Source organism: Centruroides sculpturatus, unplaced genomic scaffold (genome assembly GCF_000671375.1).
Source record: "Centruroides sculpturatus isolate CEXI.00-Female unplaced genomic scaffold, Cexi_2.0 scaffold878, whole genome shotgun sequence".
In the NCBI taxonomy this organism is placed as follows: Eukaryota; Metazoa; Arthropoda; class Arachnida; order Scorpiones; family Buthidae; genus Centruroides; species Centruroides sculpturatus.
Window position 1 is genome coordinate 43,097 of NW_019385132.1, and position 20,297 is coordinate 63,393.

General features: G+C 33.7%; 1 protein-coding gene across 1 annotated transcript in view; it reads right to left on the reverse strand.

The window, feature by feature from the left end:
* LOC111635216 (E3 ubiquitin-protein ligase RNF19A-like) overlaps positions 1 to 20,297 on the reverse strand; it is a gene marked incomplete at its 3' end in the record, with an annotated part of 100,021 nt that overhangs the window by 25,328 nt on the left and 54,396 nt on the right. The window contains exons 5-8 of the mRNA XM_023380112.1: positions 18,797 to 18,958; positions 16,964 to 17,166; positions 8,315 to 8,459; positions 7,492 to 7,654 (exon numbers count right to left, since the gene is read on the reverse strand). Coding sequence (XP_023235880.1) covers positions 7,492 to 7,654; positions 8,315 to 8,459; positions 16,964 to 17,166; positions 18,797 to 18,958 — 673 coding nt within the window. The remainder of the gene's footprint in view (positions 1 to 7,491; positions 7,655 to 8,314; positions 8,460 to 16,963; positions 17,167 to 18,796; positions 18,959 to 20,297) is intronic.

The window sequence follows — 20,297 nt, forward strand, 5'->3', positions numbered from 1 at the left end:
ACATACAAATGGAGTTTGGCTTAGACAAATGCAAAACACTTCACATAGAAAAAGGAATCCTGAAGAAAGAAGATTTTGCACTTGGAAATGGAGATATTATTGAATCCATGGAAGAGGGCGAGTTCTACAAGTATTTAGGATTCCAACAGGCCAAACTAACAGAACATACACAAATAAAGCAAAGATTAATTAAAGAATACCAAAGTAAGTTATATGCCATTCTCAAAACACATTTAAATGCAAAACATACAGTTAAAGCAATAAACACATATGTCATCCCAGTACTCACATACTCTTTTGGAGTTATACATTGGACTCACACAGATCTCGAGCAACTCCAAAGGAAAACAACAACAACACTTATTAAGCATAAACATCATCATCCTAAATCCGCCACAGAAAGAATAACTCTTCCATGTAAAGATGGCGGACTTGACCTGATTGACATAGTTAACCTTCACTATAAACAAATACAGTCACTGCGAGAGTTTTTCTACAAAAAACAAGAAACATCGCAGTTACATAAAGCAGTAGCTCTAGCAGAATCAAATAACACACCATTAAACTTACACTCATATCATGCAGCATGCAGATACAATACAACATATAAAAAGCATAAACACCATAAAGCAATTGTGGGCTGAAAAGGCACTCCATGGTAGGCATCCTAATGACCTGACCCAGGATTTTGTTGACAAAACTGCATCAAACAGCTGGTTAGATTGAGGATGCCTTTTTGGGGAGATGGAAGGATTCCTCAAAGATTCATAATTGCCATACAGGATCAGGTCATAAATACTAAAAACTACAGAAAACCCATACTCAAAGATACAACATTCACAAATGATACATGTAGAAAATGTCACATTATGCCAGAAACTATACAACACATCACTTCTGGGTGCAAGCTCTTGGTACAGACAGATTATTTACACAGACATAATCAAGTAGCAATATACACCAAAAGCTTGCAAAAAAACACAAATTATTAGACATCCACAAACCATACTACAAATACATTCCACAGACAGTATTGGAAAACAATACACACAAAATGTACTATGACAAAACTGCCATAATCACAGATAAAACAATTTACTACAACAGACCAGACATCACACTCATTGACATACACTGTAAAATCACATACATTATAAACATATCCATTCCAAACACTTACAATATACAAAACTCATTCATTGAAAAAATTAGCAAGTACACAGAACTTGCCCAGGAAATAAAGCATCTGTGGAGGATGGAAAGGGTGCTTATTGTACCTGTCGTTCTTTCCTCTACAGGTGTGATACCATACACACTACACAAAAGCCTGGGCACATTACAATTGAATAGAAACACATACATCACACTACAGAAGGCCACTATATTGAATACATGTCATATTGTTAGGAAATTCCTGAATACAGACACACACACTGACACAGTTTTTTAATTTTTGTTTTTGGTTACTATGCCTTGACTCTGGTCCAGCATAGTACACATCCACCGGTGTCAACTGAGTAAAACTCATCAAACTCAAAATAATAATAATATTAAAACAGAAATTTTGTCCGTTTGAATGAAACATGAACAGTAACAATTATATTCAGAAAGCCAGTTTTAGATTTTTAATTATTAATTAAATAGTATTATAAATTTTTGTTTTATGTTGTGAAATTAGAAGCATTTTGTCCTCTCTAACTCTCCTGCAAGTTAGTTTTGTAGTAGTACATTACAGCTTATTAATTATTATAGCTGTGAGATCCTACAAAGATCACTATTTTGAAGAAAATTTGAAAATCAGTACTGATTGAAGATAGTAATTCTCTTGTAATAGTCTTTGTTCCTTTGAACTTTATTTTGAAAGGGTTTCAGTGAATTGCTAGACTTTGAATTTTCATCAAGACAAAATTTGAATTGCAACTAGGAAGGTTAGTCCAAACATTTTGTTAGCACAGAAGTAATGAGCAACTGTGCTTAAAATTTAAGAATTATTTACTTAAAATTAATTGTAAAATAGTAGTTTTATGAACGTCTAAACAAATTTATTCAAGTTGTATGTTCAAAAGTAACAATCATTAAAATAAGGTTTTATAGATTTGGAAACATTGGCATTCAAATTCAGAGTGGAACTTCCTACTAATTGCAGTGTTCAAATTAAAAATATATTAGAGAGTAATAATTATGATGATAAGGTAGCTAAAGGCTAGCTACAGTGTATAATTTCAGACATAATCCAAATGACATAATGACAAACTCAATAAGGAGGAGAACTCAATATAAATCATCTATTATTAATGGAAAGGATATTTGTCATTCAAGAATAACCCATTAAATTGTTCTAAATTGGAGATTATGAAGGCCACAAAAGATCATCACTTGAATAAAAATGTTTTTAAAAAATAAAGAATAAGAAATAAGCAGCTTCAACTTTTTTGTAAACAAATAACCAGAAATTTTTCATGAATTCTGTAAAATACAATTTTACAATCACTATAAATAACTAAATAATTCATATTTACTAAACATGTGGGCATGTAAGTGTACAGAAAAAGTGAAGAAAATTAAGAATAATTATGAGGGACATTCAAGTCAAACCAGGACTTGAAGTTTTACAGGTACAGGAAGAGATGCTAATGTGGCTCTACTAATTGTACTAATAAGTGGAAAGTGTGCCATTGTAGGCAGCATGACCATCTCAGGACAGTCACATGAGAGTTATTCAAAATGGTGAACAACAGTGTTGTTAGTTCTCTTGTGGAACAGTGAGTTGTAATGAAGTTTCTTGTGAAACAAGGTGTAAAACCCACAGATGTTTACTGAAGATTTCAAGCACAATATGGTGATGAGACACTCAGCCACGGTAAGACATTTGAATATGGCATAAACATTTTCAAAATGGTCCGAGATCTGTAAATGATGATCCTGGTCATGGTGGTTCCAAGCCCAAAGCAGTCATTCTTGTAAACATCAAGCATGTGGAACACTTGATCCTAGACAACTGACATACAACCTGTCATAAAATTGCACAAAAGATGAATCTTTCTTTCGGGAAGATGATCACAATCATTCTCCAGGAAAATGCATGAACTAATACTGCTCACTGTACTGCATACACACTACAGCAACTCAGCTGAGAAAGTATTGCCACTAGTGATAGGACAAAACCAAAATTTCTTCAGACTAATTCCACTTAAAACTGCAGATTACAATTCTTTTGAATACTTTCTAAAAAATTGAATGATTCACATTATGAGCATAATACATTCATTAATTAACAAACAAAGCTTAAGAGAATGGAAAATGATTGGAAAATCCAGAATTAACCTTTCAAAAAAACCTGAAAATTCTCCATTTATGTGGATATATATGCTTTTATTGTGTATTACAAAATATATTTGTAATCTCATTTCAGATAAAGTTAATATTGCAACACTACTCTCAAAGAAATTGCAGCTAATTCCCTTATACTCAAAGAACTATCCCATAATGTCATCAAGGACTGCCATCTTTGGAAACTGTTTCGTTGGCTGACCTAACAACCAGGAGGAGAGAAGATAAATGAGAAGATGCATTTCTTTTTTCATCGGCATGTCTTGTAAATGCTTTAATTCTATCATATTTAACACTAAATGAGATATTGCAAATGATGCAACAAGCTGAACAATCATCATCATCACAAGTTAACCAATTTTTGAATTCATTCATTCAAGCCACAAATGTCTAGACCCACTCAAAGATATATATGAACTTTGAACTTGCGTTTTAAATTGAGTATTGAGTCTGAGTAAAAGTGAAAAGACTTGACAAGTCAGTACTTAAAACAAAAATAATCCTACTCACAACTAGCAAAAAGTTTAACTTTAGCAGACATTTCCATACATAATTACAAACCTCAAGCTCAAGAACAAAAACTTAAAATGTGTGAGCTGTTGTCAGCTTGATCTCCATGAGAATAACTAGCAGACAACAGCCTGTGTACCAATCAGTGCACAGTGGGACCAAATCCTAAAAAGCTGGCCAAAAGTCGAAAAATAGAGTTTAAGTACCGGTAATTTCTAGTCGTGGGTTAGGTTGGATAAGAGTCCGAAGGTCGAATTCTAGACTTTAGCGCCCCCTATCCTTTATACCTGCTACTGTAGTTCAGTTGAAAGGGGACTCTCAATCGAGCTAGAAGCGTCATGCAGTAAGCAAAGATTTCTACGCTATATTCAAGAGAGTGCCAAATCTCTAAAAATCAATCAAATTTAAATTTAAAAAATGGAAACTGCAGCTGCAAGTATGTAGAATATCTTTATGTAACACAAAATTGATAATAATATTTTATGTGATAACAGTAAACGAATGATTTGTATGAAAATGAACGGAAGATTACAACAGAAAATTTTAAACATGTAGAGAAAAGTTCATAAATTCTGTAGAGTTCTGCGACTGGACCGATCGCATGTTGTAGATGGAAGTATTATTGAATGAAAAAAATTAAAACTAGCTGCAACTAGCTGCAATTGTGTCATTGTTGCAAGTTCTTGCAATGTAAAACATAGTTTTCTGAATTTTGTACATTAACGACGCGGAATGTTTTGCTCCTTTTCTTGAATTTGTCTGTGTGTTTTGAATGTTGTTTGCGTGTAGCGTATAAGCTTGAAATCAAACTGTGGCAAGCGCGTAGTGATAAAGAAAATAAACAAATAAGACTCTGAAAAATGAATATATAGAAGGGTTTCGGTATAGAATTGGGTCTAATAGTCGATCAACCAAAGCCTGGTTTCAGTAGCTCGAATGATGGGATACCGCTCAACGATTTTTCAAAAACTCAAGCATTTCTGCTGCTATTACAGGGGTTGATGAGGACTTGATTAAGCGTTTCCCTGTCATATTACAGACAATTTCGTGTGGCCATGAAATCGATTTCATAGAATTTCAAGATTATGCCTTACAGACAGCTCGTTACTTTGTGCAGTTATATCCGTGGTTCTGCATACCAACTTTGGTACATAAGATATTGATTCATGGTGCAGAAGTGATAAATTCATCGGTATTGCCGATAGGGCAGATGTCCGAAGACGCTCAAGAGTCTACTAATAAATACATTAAAAAGTTTCGAGAAAATTTTGCAAGAAAAGTTTCCGAGCGAAAACAATGGAAGACATTATTTTACGCATATTATTAATATCCGATCCGTTTATTTCGAGTTTGCGCGAATTATCTCGAAAAAACTCAAAGTCGTTGCTTCCAGAAGCAGTTTTATTGTTAGTTGCGCCACATATACCAGCAAGTACGGGAAGCTCCAGCGATTTCAAAGTTGAATCATCTGATTGCGAATCAAATTATTCTTAGGACGACGATGCATAAACTTTTAATCAACCGATTGTATGTTTTATCGTATTAAACAATATATGGATTTATTTTGTACTTTTTCTATAAAAGTGGTACGTGTTAAATCCGTCATTTTGTTTTTATTTTAAATTTTGACTTCGGATTCGTAATCAGAGATCCCGAAAACACTCGAATACTGACTTTCAGTCAAATTGATAACGCTTTTGACTTTTGGCCAGCTTTTTGGGATTTGGCCCCACTGTGCAGTGTCTGTATGGGTCAGGATGTGCAATCACAGCTTGATTTCTGGACATGCTACAGGTATTCAAGGTAATTATTGTTATAGCTATACAAGCATACAAGCTATAAAAATCTCAAATTTCTTTTGCTTCTATTCTACTTAAGCTGTCATTCAAAGTTTCATTTGAGACTGAAAATAGTTCCTGAAATGTTTGTTTTTCCATAATTCTAAATTTAAATTACATTTTATTTTTTAATCTACAATCTCTAAAAAAAAAAATGTTGCAAAATATCAAAGACAAGACAATTTTCAAAATTAATTAAAGAATAATTTGAAATATTCATTACTTCAAATACTAAAAGTTTTTAACGCTTAATGAAATACTAAAATTAGGTATGAATCTGATGATCAAAGTTGCCAGCATTAGTATATATAGTAAAACCTCCCATTTGTGACTACTGTAGGGGAAAATCAAAAGTGGTCACACAAGGGAGGTGGGCACAAAACAGAATGTGATATTTACAACCCTTATTTTAACATACAGTATTACAGAATTTGCAACAACTTAAAGACAAGAAGGATATTCATTCAGAACCAAAAGGTTTGTGAGCACGTGTCTGGAGGTTCTGGTCTCAGACTAAAAACGTGGAAAAAAAATATACAATTGCATGGTAAATTGCTTTACCGTAAATTATACAAAAATAATAAAAATCGCAAGGAACAAGATCAGGGAAATAAGGAAGGCGTGGAATCAGTTCAAACTTCAGGTTTCGCAGAACCTCTCCAGTTGCGCTAGGTGTGTGGACGAGCGTTTTCATGTCGTAAGATTATTGGCGCCAAACTGCCTCTAACACAAATAATCACTTGGTGCCAATAATCTTGCAACATGACAATGCTCGTCCACACACCTAGCGCGCAACTGGAGAGGCTCTGCTAAACCTGAAGTTTGAACCGATTCCACGCCCTCCTTATTCCCCTGATCTTGTGCCTTGCGATTTTTTTTCCTCTACTCAAGAGAGACCTCAAAGGTAATCATTACACCTCGGATGATGAGGTGTAATGATGAGAGAGAGGACAGAATAAAAAAAACTTGTTACATGTTGGGAGAAATGTGTTAGCCTTAATGGTGACTATGTTGAAAAATAAATATATGATTTTGAAGCTTAAGAATTGTACTTTAATGTACTTTTTGCCTGATCTTGATATTTGTTTTTGTTTGTGTTCTACAAGCATGTGTGCATTACTTTTCAGCCTACACTCATAAGTATCTGATACCATAAAATTATGAAGAGGAACTCCAAGTGGGTTTTAAATCCATCACTGCTTAAAAACAGAACATAGAAAGTAGCTCCATATGGCAAAGAAATTGCATTTGAAGCAACTTTTGCAAATGGTCAATTTCAGAGACTGATTTGTACATAAAGGACCAAAAATAAATGGTCATATAATATAGGTCTACATACCATTTAAATCAATGGAAAATTTTTGGGAATTTTTCTTCTGGTCACAAATGAGGTAATCAAAAATAGAGATGGCCACAAAAGAGAGGTTTTACTATTGATATATGTAGGACTTTGAACAACACACACACATATATATGAAAACCAATAGATATCAGATGATCAAAACAAAGTTTACTTGTAAGGAGTGTATGTAGTGGTGATAGTGGTGATGGTAGTGGTAGTAGTGGTGGTAGTGGCGATGGTAGTAGTAGTGGTAGTATGAACTTGACATCGTTATTACTGAATATTTAGAAGAACACTAAGAAACAGACTGGCTCAGAGTAGTAATAATAAAGTATACAGTTCATAACTTTTTTACTTTTTAAGAATTAATTGTACTTAGCATTCAGTGTGTCTAGAATCTAAAATTTAATGACTACATTCTCATAAATTATTTTAAATGTTAATTTTTAAATATTTTAACTTCATACTTACCTTACGACCTACCCACACAGGAATTCCAATAATAATAGCAGGCACAGCAATACCAGCAATTAGTGCAATTCCTACTGGAGCACCAACAAGCATTCCTAATTGCCATAATATTTTCTTCTTTCTACTCCATGGCTTTTTACCCCAAAATGTACAGCCAGAAGGACTATAATTAAATGTTAACATTATAATAACTATTTAACTGCTCTTTTAATATTTAAACACACACACATTATATAATATATATATATAGCTTGGAATGTTGATGTTGCTAGGAAACAATACATAGAAAATATTTTAAAAATAACCTAACTACAAAAGCACATGTAAAGTTATATATAACATACATAATTTTGATACATTAGTAATACCAAACAATCTTCCAGATTTTTATCAAGCTATATTAAAGTTAGTTAAACCAATAAAAATCTGAAGTCTTTTCTTCCAGAGTATCCTAAATTAAAAATTAATTTATAATTATTAAACTTATAACGAGATGGCAGCTTAACTGCCTACCTTTAGTCAAATTCCTTTGTTTCAAATTAATTTGCCTTAATATAGGTTGATAAAAATTTGGCCAATTTATATTACTATTACCAAGCAAATTTAAAATTGTATATAATGTTTTAATTTAAATACATCATAAACATCTAAAGTAAATTTTAGCATATGAATTGCATATCCACTTAAAATTAAGTCTAAACAAAACATTTTTAATCTGGATATAAACCTATTTCACCCAGAAAAGTATTTAATAAACAAACTTTTCACTAATTATAAAAATTGATTAGCTAACTTTAATGCTAAAACTACTGATAAAAATTACCTAAGGTAATGCAAATCTGATATCTCTTTCATACACAGCCAACAAAATTCTGTTCCACAAACACTACATGTCATGTGATTACAAGATCCATCATCCATCTTCACAATTAGTACTTTGCAGCAAGGACAAGGTTTAATATCATCTCCTAAAAATAAAAGTAAATTATATTATTATATTCTGTAAAAAATGTCTATAGAAATTGACCTTTCTACAAGTATTAAAAACATAGCCAAGTATATCATTAAACACAATATGGAGTACACTCACAAGCACTATAAACTATACCCTGCCTGCAGCCAACATCCTATATATAATATCCACATCGCTACCCAAGAAAATCAGCTACGGTTCAAAATACTTACAGATGGGTCAAAGACACCAGAGGGTGTAGGGTGTTCTACAGTTATCATTGGACCAAATGAATGGAACATTTGGCAGATGAGTAGAAAACTGGAAGGACATAATACAGTCAACCTGAGAGCCTTGCAATACTCAAGGCTTTCCAGTATGTAGACACTCACTTTACGAGAAAAATAAAACTTATATGGAAATTCTTAGTGACAGCAAGACAGCCTTACTACAAGTCCACAAATTAAACACAAAACTGATCATCATTGCACAAACAGTAACCTTTCTCCAGTGCCTATCTGTGAAAGGCCTTAAGGTCTCTTTTACATGGGTTAGGGGGCCACTCTGGCATTGGGGGAAATGAGAAGGCCGACCTTCTTGCAAAGACAACAGCACGATCATCAACAAAACCAGTGTTTGGGGAGCTCCCCAGCTGTTGGCTTCATGAGGAACTTAAAAAACTTACTATTTCAGACTGTCAAGCCAGATGGAACAGCGAATCTACAGGAAGAACTACCCATGACATTGCAAGTAGGAAAAAGATGGATTACTTCACCCCTGATTTTCACCTATCCCAAACCCTTATGGGGCATGGGAACTTCCGTGCCTACTTAAGATGATTTCTCCACAAAGGAGACAGAGTATGTGACTGTGGTTTGGGCAAAGACAAAGATCCCCACCACATAATCTTCAGGTGTCCCAAGTTTAAGACACTAAGAAAGACCCTCATTAAGACTTTGTACAGGTGTAGCCTCCATTGGCCCTGTGCTCCAAAAGACTTTTGTAAAAGACATGAGTAAACAGACATTAGAAGCTTTAAAGAACTTCATCATAGGCACCAGGGTCACAGTACCTTCATTTTAGGGTTCTCTAGGCGTCCCAGCTGTCGGTTTCACTCAGAACCAGTGTTGCCACGCCGATTTGCTTGCTGTGAGCCCGAGGGGTTTGAGTTCGAAAATTTTTAGGGTTAACATATTTTTTCATTAGAGGATGGAAAAAATATAACGGAAATAGATCGGATGTCGAATCTTACACATCGTCCGTTTGTCAATTAGTCAACGTGCACGTGCTAATTAGTCAGAATAATGAGTGAACGACCTGTTGGCTCAGTGCCAACGACGATCGTATAAAAACGATCGTCACAGGAAGTTCTGGGCGATCGTCCCTCCGAACGATCCTCAGGAAGGTCTGAATACAGTGTCTCCCGTCCCGATCCTGTCCGAGGAGAAGCCGGTAGAAGACATAATAACCCTGTGACAGACAGCCAGCTTCCATAGTCCAGAAGGATCGTCGCCTACCGTCCTCCGACATAAGGTATAACGGACCACCAATATAACTCTCTTTGTAAACTCTCACGCGGCATAGTGAATAGTTACAGCTCCCTTTTAGATAAATTCATGTTATCCGCATCTAAGCTATAATCAGTAACTTGTAATACGCCTGTAATACTCCTGTAGTCAGTAACTGTATACTCCTATATTACTTTAGTTATAGAATAAACATTTATTTTGTTATTTGTTAAACCTGTCTCTTGTCTATCCGAGGAAACCTGTCGACTTACCGACGCACTCCCCACTCGATTTGCCCTCCTTGCCATCCTACGACTCCGAGATCGGGCTTTACCAGCCTGTACAGATTAAGTGGTCAGTACCAGATTAACCCCTGACCCACTGTGTATCTCACACTTGCCATCGGTAGATTCATTAGGCAATTTTTGATAGATTTCGGTAATTTTTCGGTAAATCGACTTTTTGTGGCAGAAAGGAGTGCACATAAACAATAACATTCTTTTTCGTCATTTATTTTATTATACACTATAAAACAATTAAAAACAAAAAACTAACACAGAACACTTACGTAAAAAAATACAGTAATAATTTACTAATTAAGTAGGTACATTTTGCCTTATTTTTCTAACAAAATACAGTATTATCTTTTATTTTTCGGATATTAATAATAATTATTATTATTATTCAATATCTTCCGTTTGTATGTTTTTAACACTGTTTCTTATTTTTGAAATTAAATTATATTTTACAGGAAAATCGTAACAGTAATTTTTATCCAATTAATTGTTTAGTAAGAAGTAAGCCAGTGATTGTTTCAGAACTCACAAGTCAGTTTATTTCCGTGTTTCGTGTTTAACAGATTTATTTACGAAAATATTCTTTCTATTCCATTAGCTGAAGAATAGGGCAGACACAAGATATTCTCAACAAAACGAGACAGAATCTTTGCAATGAAGTCTCTTACAATATATAAGAAATGAAGGTACAAAGAAATGTTTTATTCAGAATTTTTAGCTACATTGAAAATAAAAATTTCTTTCTTGAATTATCGTAAACTTTTCGGTAGATTTGGTGCTTTGATCGGTAGATCAGTCCCAAAATCGGTAGATCTACCGAAAATTCAATAGACGTGGCAACATTGCTCAGAACACCCATTGTAATCTGGCCGAAATGGCTATTTGGGGATTCCAGTCTTATTACCACTCCCACTGGGTCCTGGTCATGTTGGCCATCAGGGACTTGTGTTGTGTTGTATTTCCCTTGTATTACGGCCGAGTTGGCCAACTGGGGTTCTTTGCATTGTTGCTCCCATTGTAACCTGGCCGAGTTGGCTGTCAGGGGACTGTGTTTATTTTCAGTTATTTGTTTTATTTTATTACTATTATTTTTTTCCCTCACATTTAACTTTGTGCTATTAATCTCCTGATACTTTAATGGATCTTGGTCTCTTGATAATCTTTTTTCTTTAGCATATTCTATGAGCAAATTAGCATTAGTGTATAATATTTGGTTTTCAGATTCCTCATCTTCGTCGTCACTATCTAACATATTGGCCATAGAGCAATGTTCTTTTCTTACAGCATTTGGTTTTTCTGTGCTAATTGTAATTGTGATATTTACTTCTGTTTCTAAAGCTTTAAGTAATTTCTGTTTTATATTTTTTTTGTAAATTTTCATCCGATGGAGATAATTATGATTAATTCTTTTGAAGACAAAGTCCTTTCCAAAAAAATAGGAACCACCATTTATTAACTTTGTCAGCTTTCCTCATCTACATTTTACCAGCACTTATTCTGTTGTAGATAAAAGCCAAAACAACCCCAAGAAGGTATGACGGAAAAGAGAAGATGTCCGAATATCACCAGTTCCTGTTTTTTAAAAACGTTTATATTTTTAATTGGATATTTTTGTGTTTTTTAAAGGACTGTTTGGCAGCCAGTAGCCTAAAAGGGAAGGTCAGTCACCAAAAGTGTAATGTCTGGAACACAAAGTTAATAAATGGTGTTTCCTATTTTTTTGGAAAGGACTTTGTCTTCAAAAGAATTAATTCTGTTTTATATCTCAGATAAGAAAGTCAATGAAGAATTTACCTTTGTAACATGGGTCTAAAAATGTTGCTATTTGGAACAATATATTTTTGTCGATTTCAGAAAAATGATAATCTAATTCATTCTTCAAAGAAGACAAAAAAGTCAACAACAGCGGGTGTGCTGATGTTCAGAGTTTCTGCACTATTAGCAGAAATTTGAATCTCAACATACAATTTATTTAATGCTCATACTAGAGGAATAACATCAGATATACATATGTTTTGTGCACTCAATTTTTTTGTGGTATCCTCCAGAGGCTGCAATACTCTCACTAATTCTTGAATTAAAATCCACTCTTTGGCATCAAACTGTTCTATTTTATTATTAGTAGAATAAAGCAACAACAAATCCTTAATGCAATCAAGTCTTTCCAACATGTAATAGCTAGAATTCCAGTGTGTCGGCAAGTCTTGCAAAACTTTTAAAACTCTTTGATTGAGTCAAACTTGTATTTTTTCTAATTCTTGCTTTGCCATTGTAGAATGGTTGAAATGTCCTGAATTTTTTCTGCATTTTGTAAGTAATATGGATATTGCATCAATATTTTTAATAGCTTCTTTGACCACCAGATACAGCTGATGTGCTGTACAATCGATATTATTTGTGTCAGATAAAGTGCAGGCACGCTTCATGTTGGGTCCCCCATCTCTTACCATGCTGTGCACATTCTGTTTCAGGATTCCCCACTCTTCAAGCATACGTTGAAATATTGCCAAAATGTAATCTCCCGCGTGGTGTTCATCAAGGATCTCTGCTTTCAAAATGATATTTTTTCTTATAAAATCTTTTGTAATGCCATGACACGTTAAGGATAATAATGAAACTCCTGATGAAGAATCTGACCAGTTATCTGTTGTAAAGGAAACTTTCTCAAAATCCTTCAACATGTTCTTTATTTTTGATGACACTTTATTGTAAAGTTCGCTGCAAACAAGTTCCTTAAAATATTTCCTGCCTTTTAGAACATAATTTGGAACAACATGATCCATCAATCGTCAGAACCCCAAAGTGTTGAAAGGGTAAATCAGATAAAGCTATCATTTCTGCAATTAAATAGTCAATTTTTATTGATTTGGGGTTTGTATTATCCCACATTTTGACTTTTTCTATATATTCATTAAAAAATGTTTGTCTAAATTCTCTTTTTACTGTTTGTAAAGACGTTCCCTGTTGAACGTTTTTGTTGGCACTCTTCTTAGCAAAGTCTTCTTTTAAGAATAAAGCATATTCTTGTGTATATTTCCTCTGGAGGTGATTTTTTAACAATGTTGTACCTTTACCCTTACAGGAATAGTTTACTTCACAAATTTTGCATTTAGCACATTCGTCATTTACTATCGTACATATTACACTACTTAACTTTCTTGTCAACATTAGTTTTTATTTTAATTTAACTCAACACTCTCCAAAAACAAACGTAATCTATGCTATCCCGTGTCACACTAAACTATTGTGGCAGTAAGCTATATTTTTGTAAACATTAATTTTAGTTTAGTTTCATTTCTTCTTTCTATCCATTGTTCTATTGTTCTATTTTCTTCTAGAACTTTCTTATCTATTCCCTGTCCCTTGGATGGGATGACAGGTCCTAGAAATATTAGGAGCAAAGGTGTAAACAGGACCTGGAAAAAAAGAGAAGTGGCATAGCAGAGAAACGAATGCCGCAATCTCGCATGGCTTGATTTTAGGAAGCTATATCTCGTAGTAATGTCTAATGAACCGTACCCCTATGGGTACGGTTCATTAGACATTATTTGATCACACAGGGGGGTCTACAATTTGGGGGTTCCCACCCCCCTCAGGGAACCATAAAATTGTACCTGATTGAGGTTAGTTTTAAGGTTTTGGGTTATATATAATGTCGCAATCAGGATCTGTATTGTACAAGTGTTTTGGATATAGCGATCTATTATTATTGCTGTAATTTTGCATGCTACTGTTTGTACTGTGAAGTTGAAATCCCCCGAAATAGAATCTGTATAAAGACACAAAATAGTTTAATTGGAAAATTATATCAATTTTTGTTACTTTATCCTGTCTGCCTTTGTGGTGAATTCTAATTTCGCACACTTTCACACTATAAACAAAACCACATGCAGTGCAAGTCAAAACATGTCGCATTACTAACACAACGCATCAACTATTGGTCCAAGGTCACATGCACCAGCACCAAATGAGTACGAAAGTTGAGATCTGTATCCGTGGATCTAGACACTAATGTGAGACCCGAAAGGCCCCTGGGTCTAAGCTAATAATTTTATTAATTATGTTAAATATTGTCACCAAATATTACTTCATTTTTGGTGAGAAAAATACTGTTTTAACGTGGGAAAAGGCAGATAACAGATGTTACTTCCTTTCACAGAAGAGAACATCCTCTGACTTTCCCTTATCTGGTTAAAATCCTGCTCAGATGGGAAATGGCTACCCCTCATTCATTCCCCTTTCATTCGTTCTCATGAAAGAGTTACTGGCCGATGATTGGTCGAAATTCAGGAGATATAAGGGAAATTAGTCCGAATTTGGGGAGTTCAGCGACAGATCCGAAAGTGTCCAAACTCCACATACGTTTCCCTCCGGATGACCAACGTCCTTAGACGAGTCACATACAGAATAAGTCTAGAGTCTGCACATAGAAATGATACTTGGATTTTGTGCACATAGTGATCTCCCATACGAAGTAGTAAATGAACTTTATCTCCAAAGTTACATACAGAGATGAAGATGAACGACAACTAAACAGGTCGTATGTTTTATAATGTTTTGTGAGCTCTCTCTCTCGATCGCGAATAGGGTATAATATAAGTTTAATTATCTCCTTTTGTATATTAGTTGTAGTAGTTCTATCTCTCGTTCATTGAGATTTTTGTATGAGTTTATTTCCTTGTTTTATTAAATTTATTATATCGTTTTTTAATTGGGATGTCTCTTGTTTGCGTGACCGAATCAGATCGCATACGCGTGTTAATCCGCGTATAATAAGATTGATTAACTGGTGTCGGGACCCTGACAATTTGGGATAAAGACTTCACAGTCTTGAATCCCCTTTTCCTAAATATTACCACCCTCCCGGTCAAACGAATCTTGACATAAGATCGGATCTCTCGATTCGAAACTTCGGAGACAGATTTCGGGGAATCTGTGCCGATTAAGTGTTACATGAGTACTACCTACTCCGTAACCCCGGCTACTCTCACACTAATGATCTAAATCCGTATTTGCAAATATACATTTTTAACAATCCGGCACACAACTAGTAGTCAAACATATGTAGTCATTTATAATGACATACACACACACGCTAAATATTAACAAATAGGCACACACAGATGCATTATGATGTTCACAAAAAGTAAATTTATTTTGAATGAATTTATTGAATACTAGCAGATGAACCCGGTGTTGCTCAGACAAAAAGTAATGATAGCAAAGATTAAGATTATTAGATTATAGCCGATCTTACCATTTTCATCGAGTGCAAGAATTAGGTCCCCCTCTTTCGAGACTAATTAGAGAATTTTTACATATTTGTGAGAATCTGAATATTGAATTGGTATTTTTATAAGCTTTTAAATCAATATAATATTTTGATATTAAATATGAAACTTTTATTTTATAAAAAACTAGAGGGGAACACAGAACAAACGTTTCCTTTTTGACTGTTAGTTCCTGAGAGAGATTATCTTCTCTATGACTAAATATCTGACTAAGACTCATCTTCACATCCCATCAGATGGTCAAATTACTTAATTCTCATTGGAAAAGAATATTTGTATAAAAGGAGTTTATATGCCAACCTCTGTGCACATTCTACAGTAACGCCATATATATTAATTTTGTACCTGATCACCTATGATTCCCATCTCTTGAAGATATATATATATAACTGAGGTATTATACTAATATTTATTGTGAACTCTCTCACAATATATAGTAATAGCATTATAGTTAGATAAGCTAATGCTCTCTAGGTTACTAGGTTACTTTGTATATATCCATGTGTATTTTAAATTTTATTTGGTTTATGAAATATACTTTTATTTGTTAAAATGGAAGTGAATTTTTATTATTTTAAAGAACAGACTCCTATAAACTTACTCACCACCCTCCCCACTCAATAATTAGCCCTGTTATAGCCATCCATTAATTAATGACATGAGTGGGTTTCACCAAACCTGTAGTTGATAATTGTTCAATAAATCAACCATATCAAACTCAATTTCTCGCATATTTATCATTATCCCGGTGTGGTAAGCAGATAAGACTCACTGCAACCACTAACCAGTGCATAGTATCACTAAGTGATAAATAATAAATGTTTTCGTAACTCTTTCTGGGTTCTTCTTCAGTTTTAATAAATTCAAAAAATAAGTTAGATCTTCCAGAATCATTCATATATATAAATTTGAACATAAAATCAAACATTAAGATGAAGAGTTCAAATAAAGCAAACTTGTGCGAATGCACTCTCTGTGTCAACTTTATATACAATAGAACATTAAATAACATTGAGAATTTTTAGAAGGGTCTAAAAATATGTTTGATTTCCTGCATAAATGCAAAAAAAGCATCTAAAATAGTATAGTAGCAGCCGAGTTCTTCACGGTCTTAATCCTGTCCCTCTTCCCCACAGGAGGAATTTCAAAAAATCCTTTCTTAGTGTATGTTCTCATAATGTATCCTATGTACCAAATTTAAACTTCTCCTAACTGTTTGGGTTCGGCGCTTATCATCATCATTATCAACCCATCTCAATTATATTACAAGATTAGTATAGGAAAAACAGAAATGCCACACATTTCAATACAATATCATTGTTAAGACATTACACAGTAACTGCATCACAATGTATTCAAAGAATTAATAATAAAAGAAAATAAATAAATAAATTCAGTAAATTGATATAAACAATGCAAGCTTACTTTGAATAATAGAATCTTGGCTAAAAGACACAGATGCTGACCGAGGATTGGAAGAGTGGCGAGCTCGTTGAGCACGTGCTGCATCACATGTCTGATTAGGATGCCATTCCTGTTTACAGTGATAACAGAAATAAGTATCGCATCCAGGACGTTCACATTTCAATTTTGGACAGCTAGCACAACCACTAGCAATAACAGCATATCTGAAAATTACATAATTTAATTAACATAATAAAAAATTTTAAAAATTGTTCAAAGATTATTTTTGTAAAATGCTCAAAATTGCTTCTTTCAATGCCAANTTTTGAAAATTTATTTTCATACAAGAGATGATTTTGCCTTTTGGAGAAACTGTATATGGTCAGACAATTTTCTTTCACATATTTTAAATAGTTAATTAAATGTATTTAAAGCATTACATTATTAATAATAAAATTTTAAAAATTGTTCAAAGACTTTTTTTGTAAAATGCTCAAAATTGCTTCTTTCAATGCCAAAAACTTTTTAAAAAATAATAATACTGTCTATCAACATTATTATTTTACTTGAAACATTACTAAAGTACTTTCGACAAACTACAGATTTTCTTCTTCAGGCACAGAATAATGGAATCTTAATGAAACCTTAAAATTTAAAATATACATTAATGTGTTCCAAATGGTAAATTTATTCTACATTGAAAAATCAATAATAATAATAATAACTCTCCCGTGGTCAGGCCACCACCTGGTTGTGGTAGAAGAGCCCAGTAATTTTACTGAACCATAGAGCAATGCAGGCTGGAGCACAAACTCCTGGTAGGGACACCCATGCCAGTAAGGTCTATGGGGAGAAATGAAGCTAAGAGTGACCACATCCACATTCTGTGGAGATAATTATTATGGCAGTAACCAGATCAAAGTGTGATACCGGCTCGGACGTCGCCCGGGTTAACAAGGTCCACGTTCATGGGTTAGGCAGAGGCTCATGTTCGAAAAATAGGCCACAGTCTCCATTGGTTACCGGTGGCGAAAGCAGCAATGGCCCAAGCATGGCTACTGCAATGCCCTCAACAGATGTGAGGAATCAACCTAGCCTTGGTGTTTCTTTGGCAATGCATCCACAGACCACAAAGGCTAGAAAACCACGCCAACAGATGAAATGGACAACAGAAATGAACGAGTTTATCATCCGTACTTACTACACCATCACAAGATTCGAAACAAACATGACAGCATACAGACAACAACTACACCATAGATTCACACAACAATATCCTCATCTCACTGTCACCGAACAAAGGATTGTCGATCAAAAACAAACAATTATACACAACAACCTTATCCCACAAACAACACTTGAACTTAACAAACAACAGGTTGCTGATCAAATACATCAACAGACAGAAACATTTAACATTAATGAAGATCGTGTAACCTGTCAGGATAATCCAGCAACAAGCATTGATAATAGTACACATACAACAACTACCATTAATGATACTACAGACACTTCCTCATCCATCACTGATAACGTAAATATAGATTTAGTTAATACAGTCTCACTTATATTTCAGGAAACACTCACTAAATATACAGGCACAGATCCCACACAAAGACCACGAATACTGAAAATCAACACGTCAAAGGTAGTAGGAAAAACACTAGATTATGTAAACACTCACTTACTACCAAACTACATTCATTCAATTTCTACACTCTCAGACATTCATACATTAGTTTATGCTGGGGCAGTNAATATCAATCAATTTTTAATAAAATAGTACATTTAAAAAAAATTAAAATCAAATTATCAATAAACTATACTTTGCTTGTAAATTTTATCTGTACTCACCCACAATCTGGAGCTGGGCACCATCTTGCATCAGGATCTGTTACTAAAATTCGCCGAAGCAAAAAACTTTCATATTTTGACATTATGTTTTCATCGTTAAGAACCATGCGGATATCATTTGGATGTAAAGGTTCAACACACTTTGGACATGATATATTCACTCTAAAATTTAAAAAAAAAAAAAACTTTATCAAAACTATATTTTTAAGAAATTTACATAAACAAATGAAATAAATTCACATGTTAAAAAAATTTTAATTTTACGAAAAGACTATTCTAACCATAAGATTACTATAATTAGCAACATATAAGATGAAACCAGTTTTCTGGAACATTTTTTAGGAAAAAATTTTATTATTGAAAATAATAAAATCTTATCATACATTGACTTAAAACAAATTGAGAATTTTTGTGAAAAACAATTGTGTATCAAGGAAAAAAAAAATGTAGGATTATAATAATAGTTTTTTTAATCTTTATCCACATTTTCAGACTAGACAAATTATACCAATATGCAAAAGCCTTCGACTTTAATGGATTATTTAAGTAGCTTGTTGCATTAGAATTACATATGAAATAATTATTTTCCTGTATCACATCAGGTAATTTTTAATTTCAGTATATATCAGGGGTGGCCAACTTTTATGTACATAAGATCTACTTTTTATCTTAAAAATGTGTTGTGATAGACTATGCCTATGATAACAAGTCGAAGTGGCGAGGGGGAGGTGTGAAATACAGTAGAGCATCGATTATCCGACCCCTGATTAACCGTCACATCAATTAACTGACCGTTCTAGTCGGCAAATTTCAAATGTCCGATAGTGATGTGGCACTACAATATTTGGCTATGTCCTGGCTACTTTAATATTATTTTTGTTAAATTTTTGCATGTTTTAGCTGGCAACACGGCTCGACCATTGAAAGGAGACCAGTATTTAAACGAGACTTAATTTTCTAATTATGAGTGGTTGTTTGTTTTGTGAGCAATAAAATAATTTAAAAATAATTTTTAACAATACAATAGCGACAATTATTATTTAAAAAAAAAAATTGTTAGGCTTAACATCAATGAAAATTCAACACGAAGTTGGTTAATAGCAATATACTAATATACTAATTACATGGGATATACTAATATACTATACTAATAATGTATTTTTTTTCATTCTTTTCGGTTATCCGATTTTTCCAGTTATCCGACCAATCTGAGTCCCCAATTGAGTCGGATAACCAATGCTCTACTGTACATACTATGTTTAGATACGTAAGAAAAGCCACAATTTAATTTAAAACATAAAGAAAAAATACATTTTAAACAGAAGAAAAATTGAAACTCAATATTGTCACTTTTGGGGACCACCACTTCACCCGTCCTCTCTCTGTCCCTCTTCCTGCCTTTCTTTTTTTCAGTTTTACGACCCTTTTTCTACATTTCTTATTCCCCTTTTACAACTGTACACAAATGTATTGCATATGAACCTACAAAATCGCATCTGAG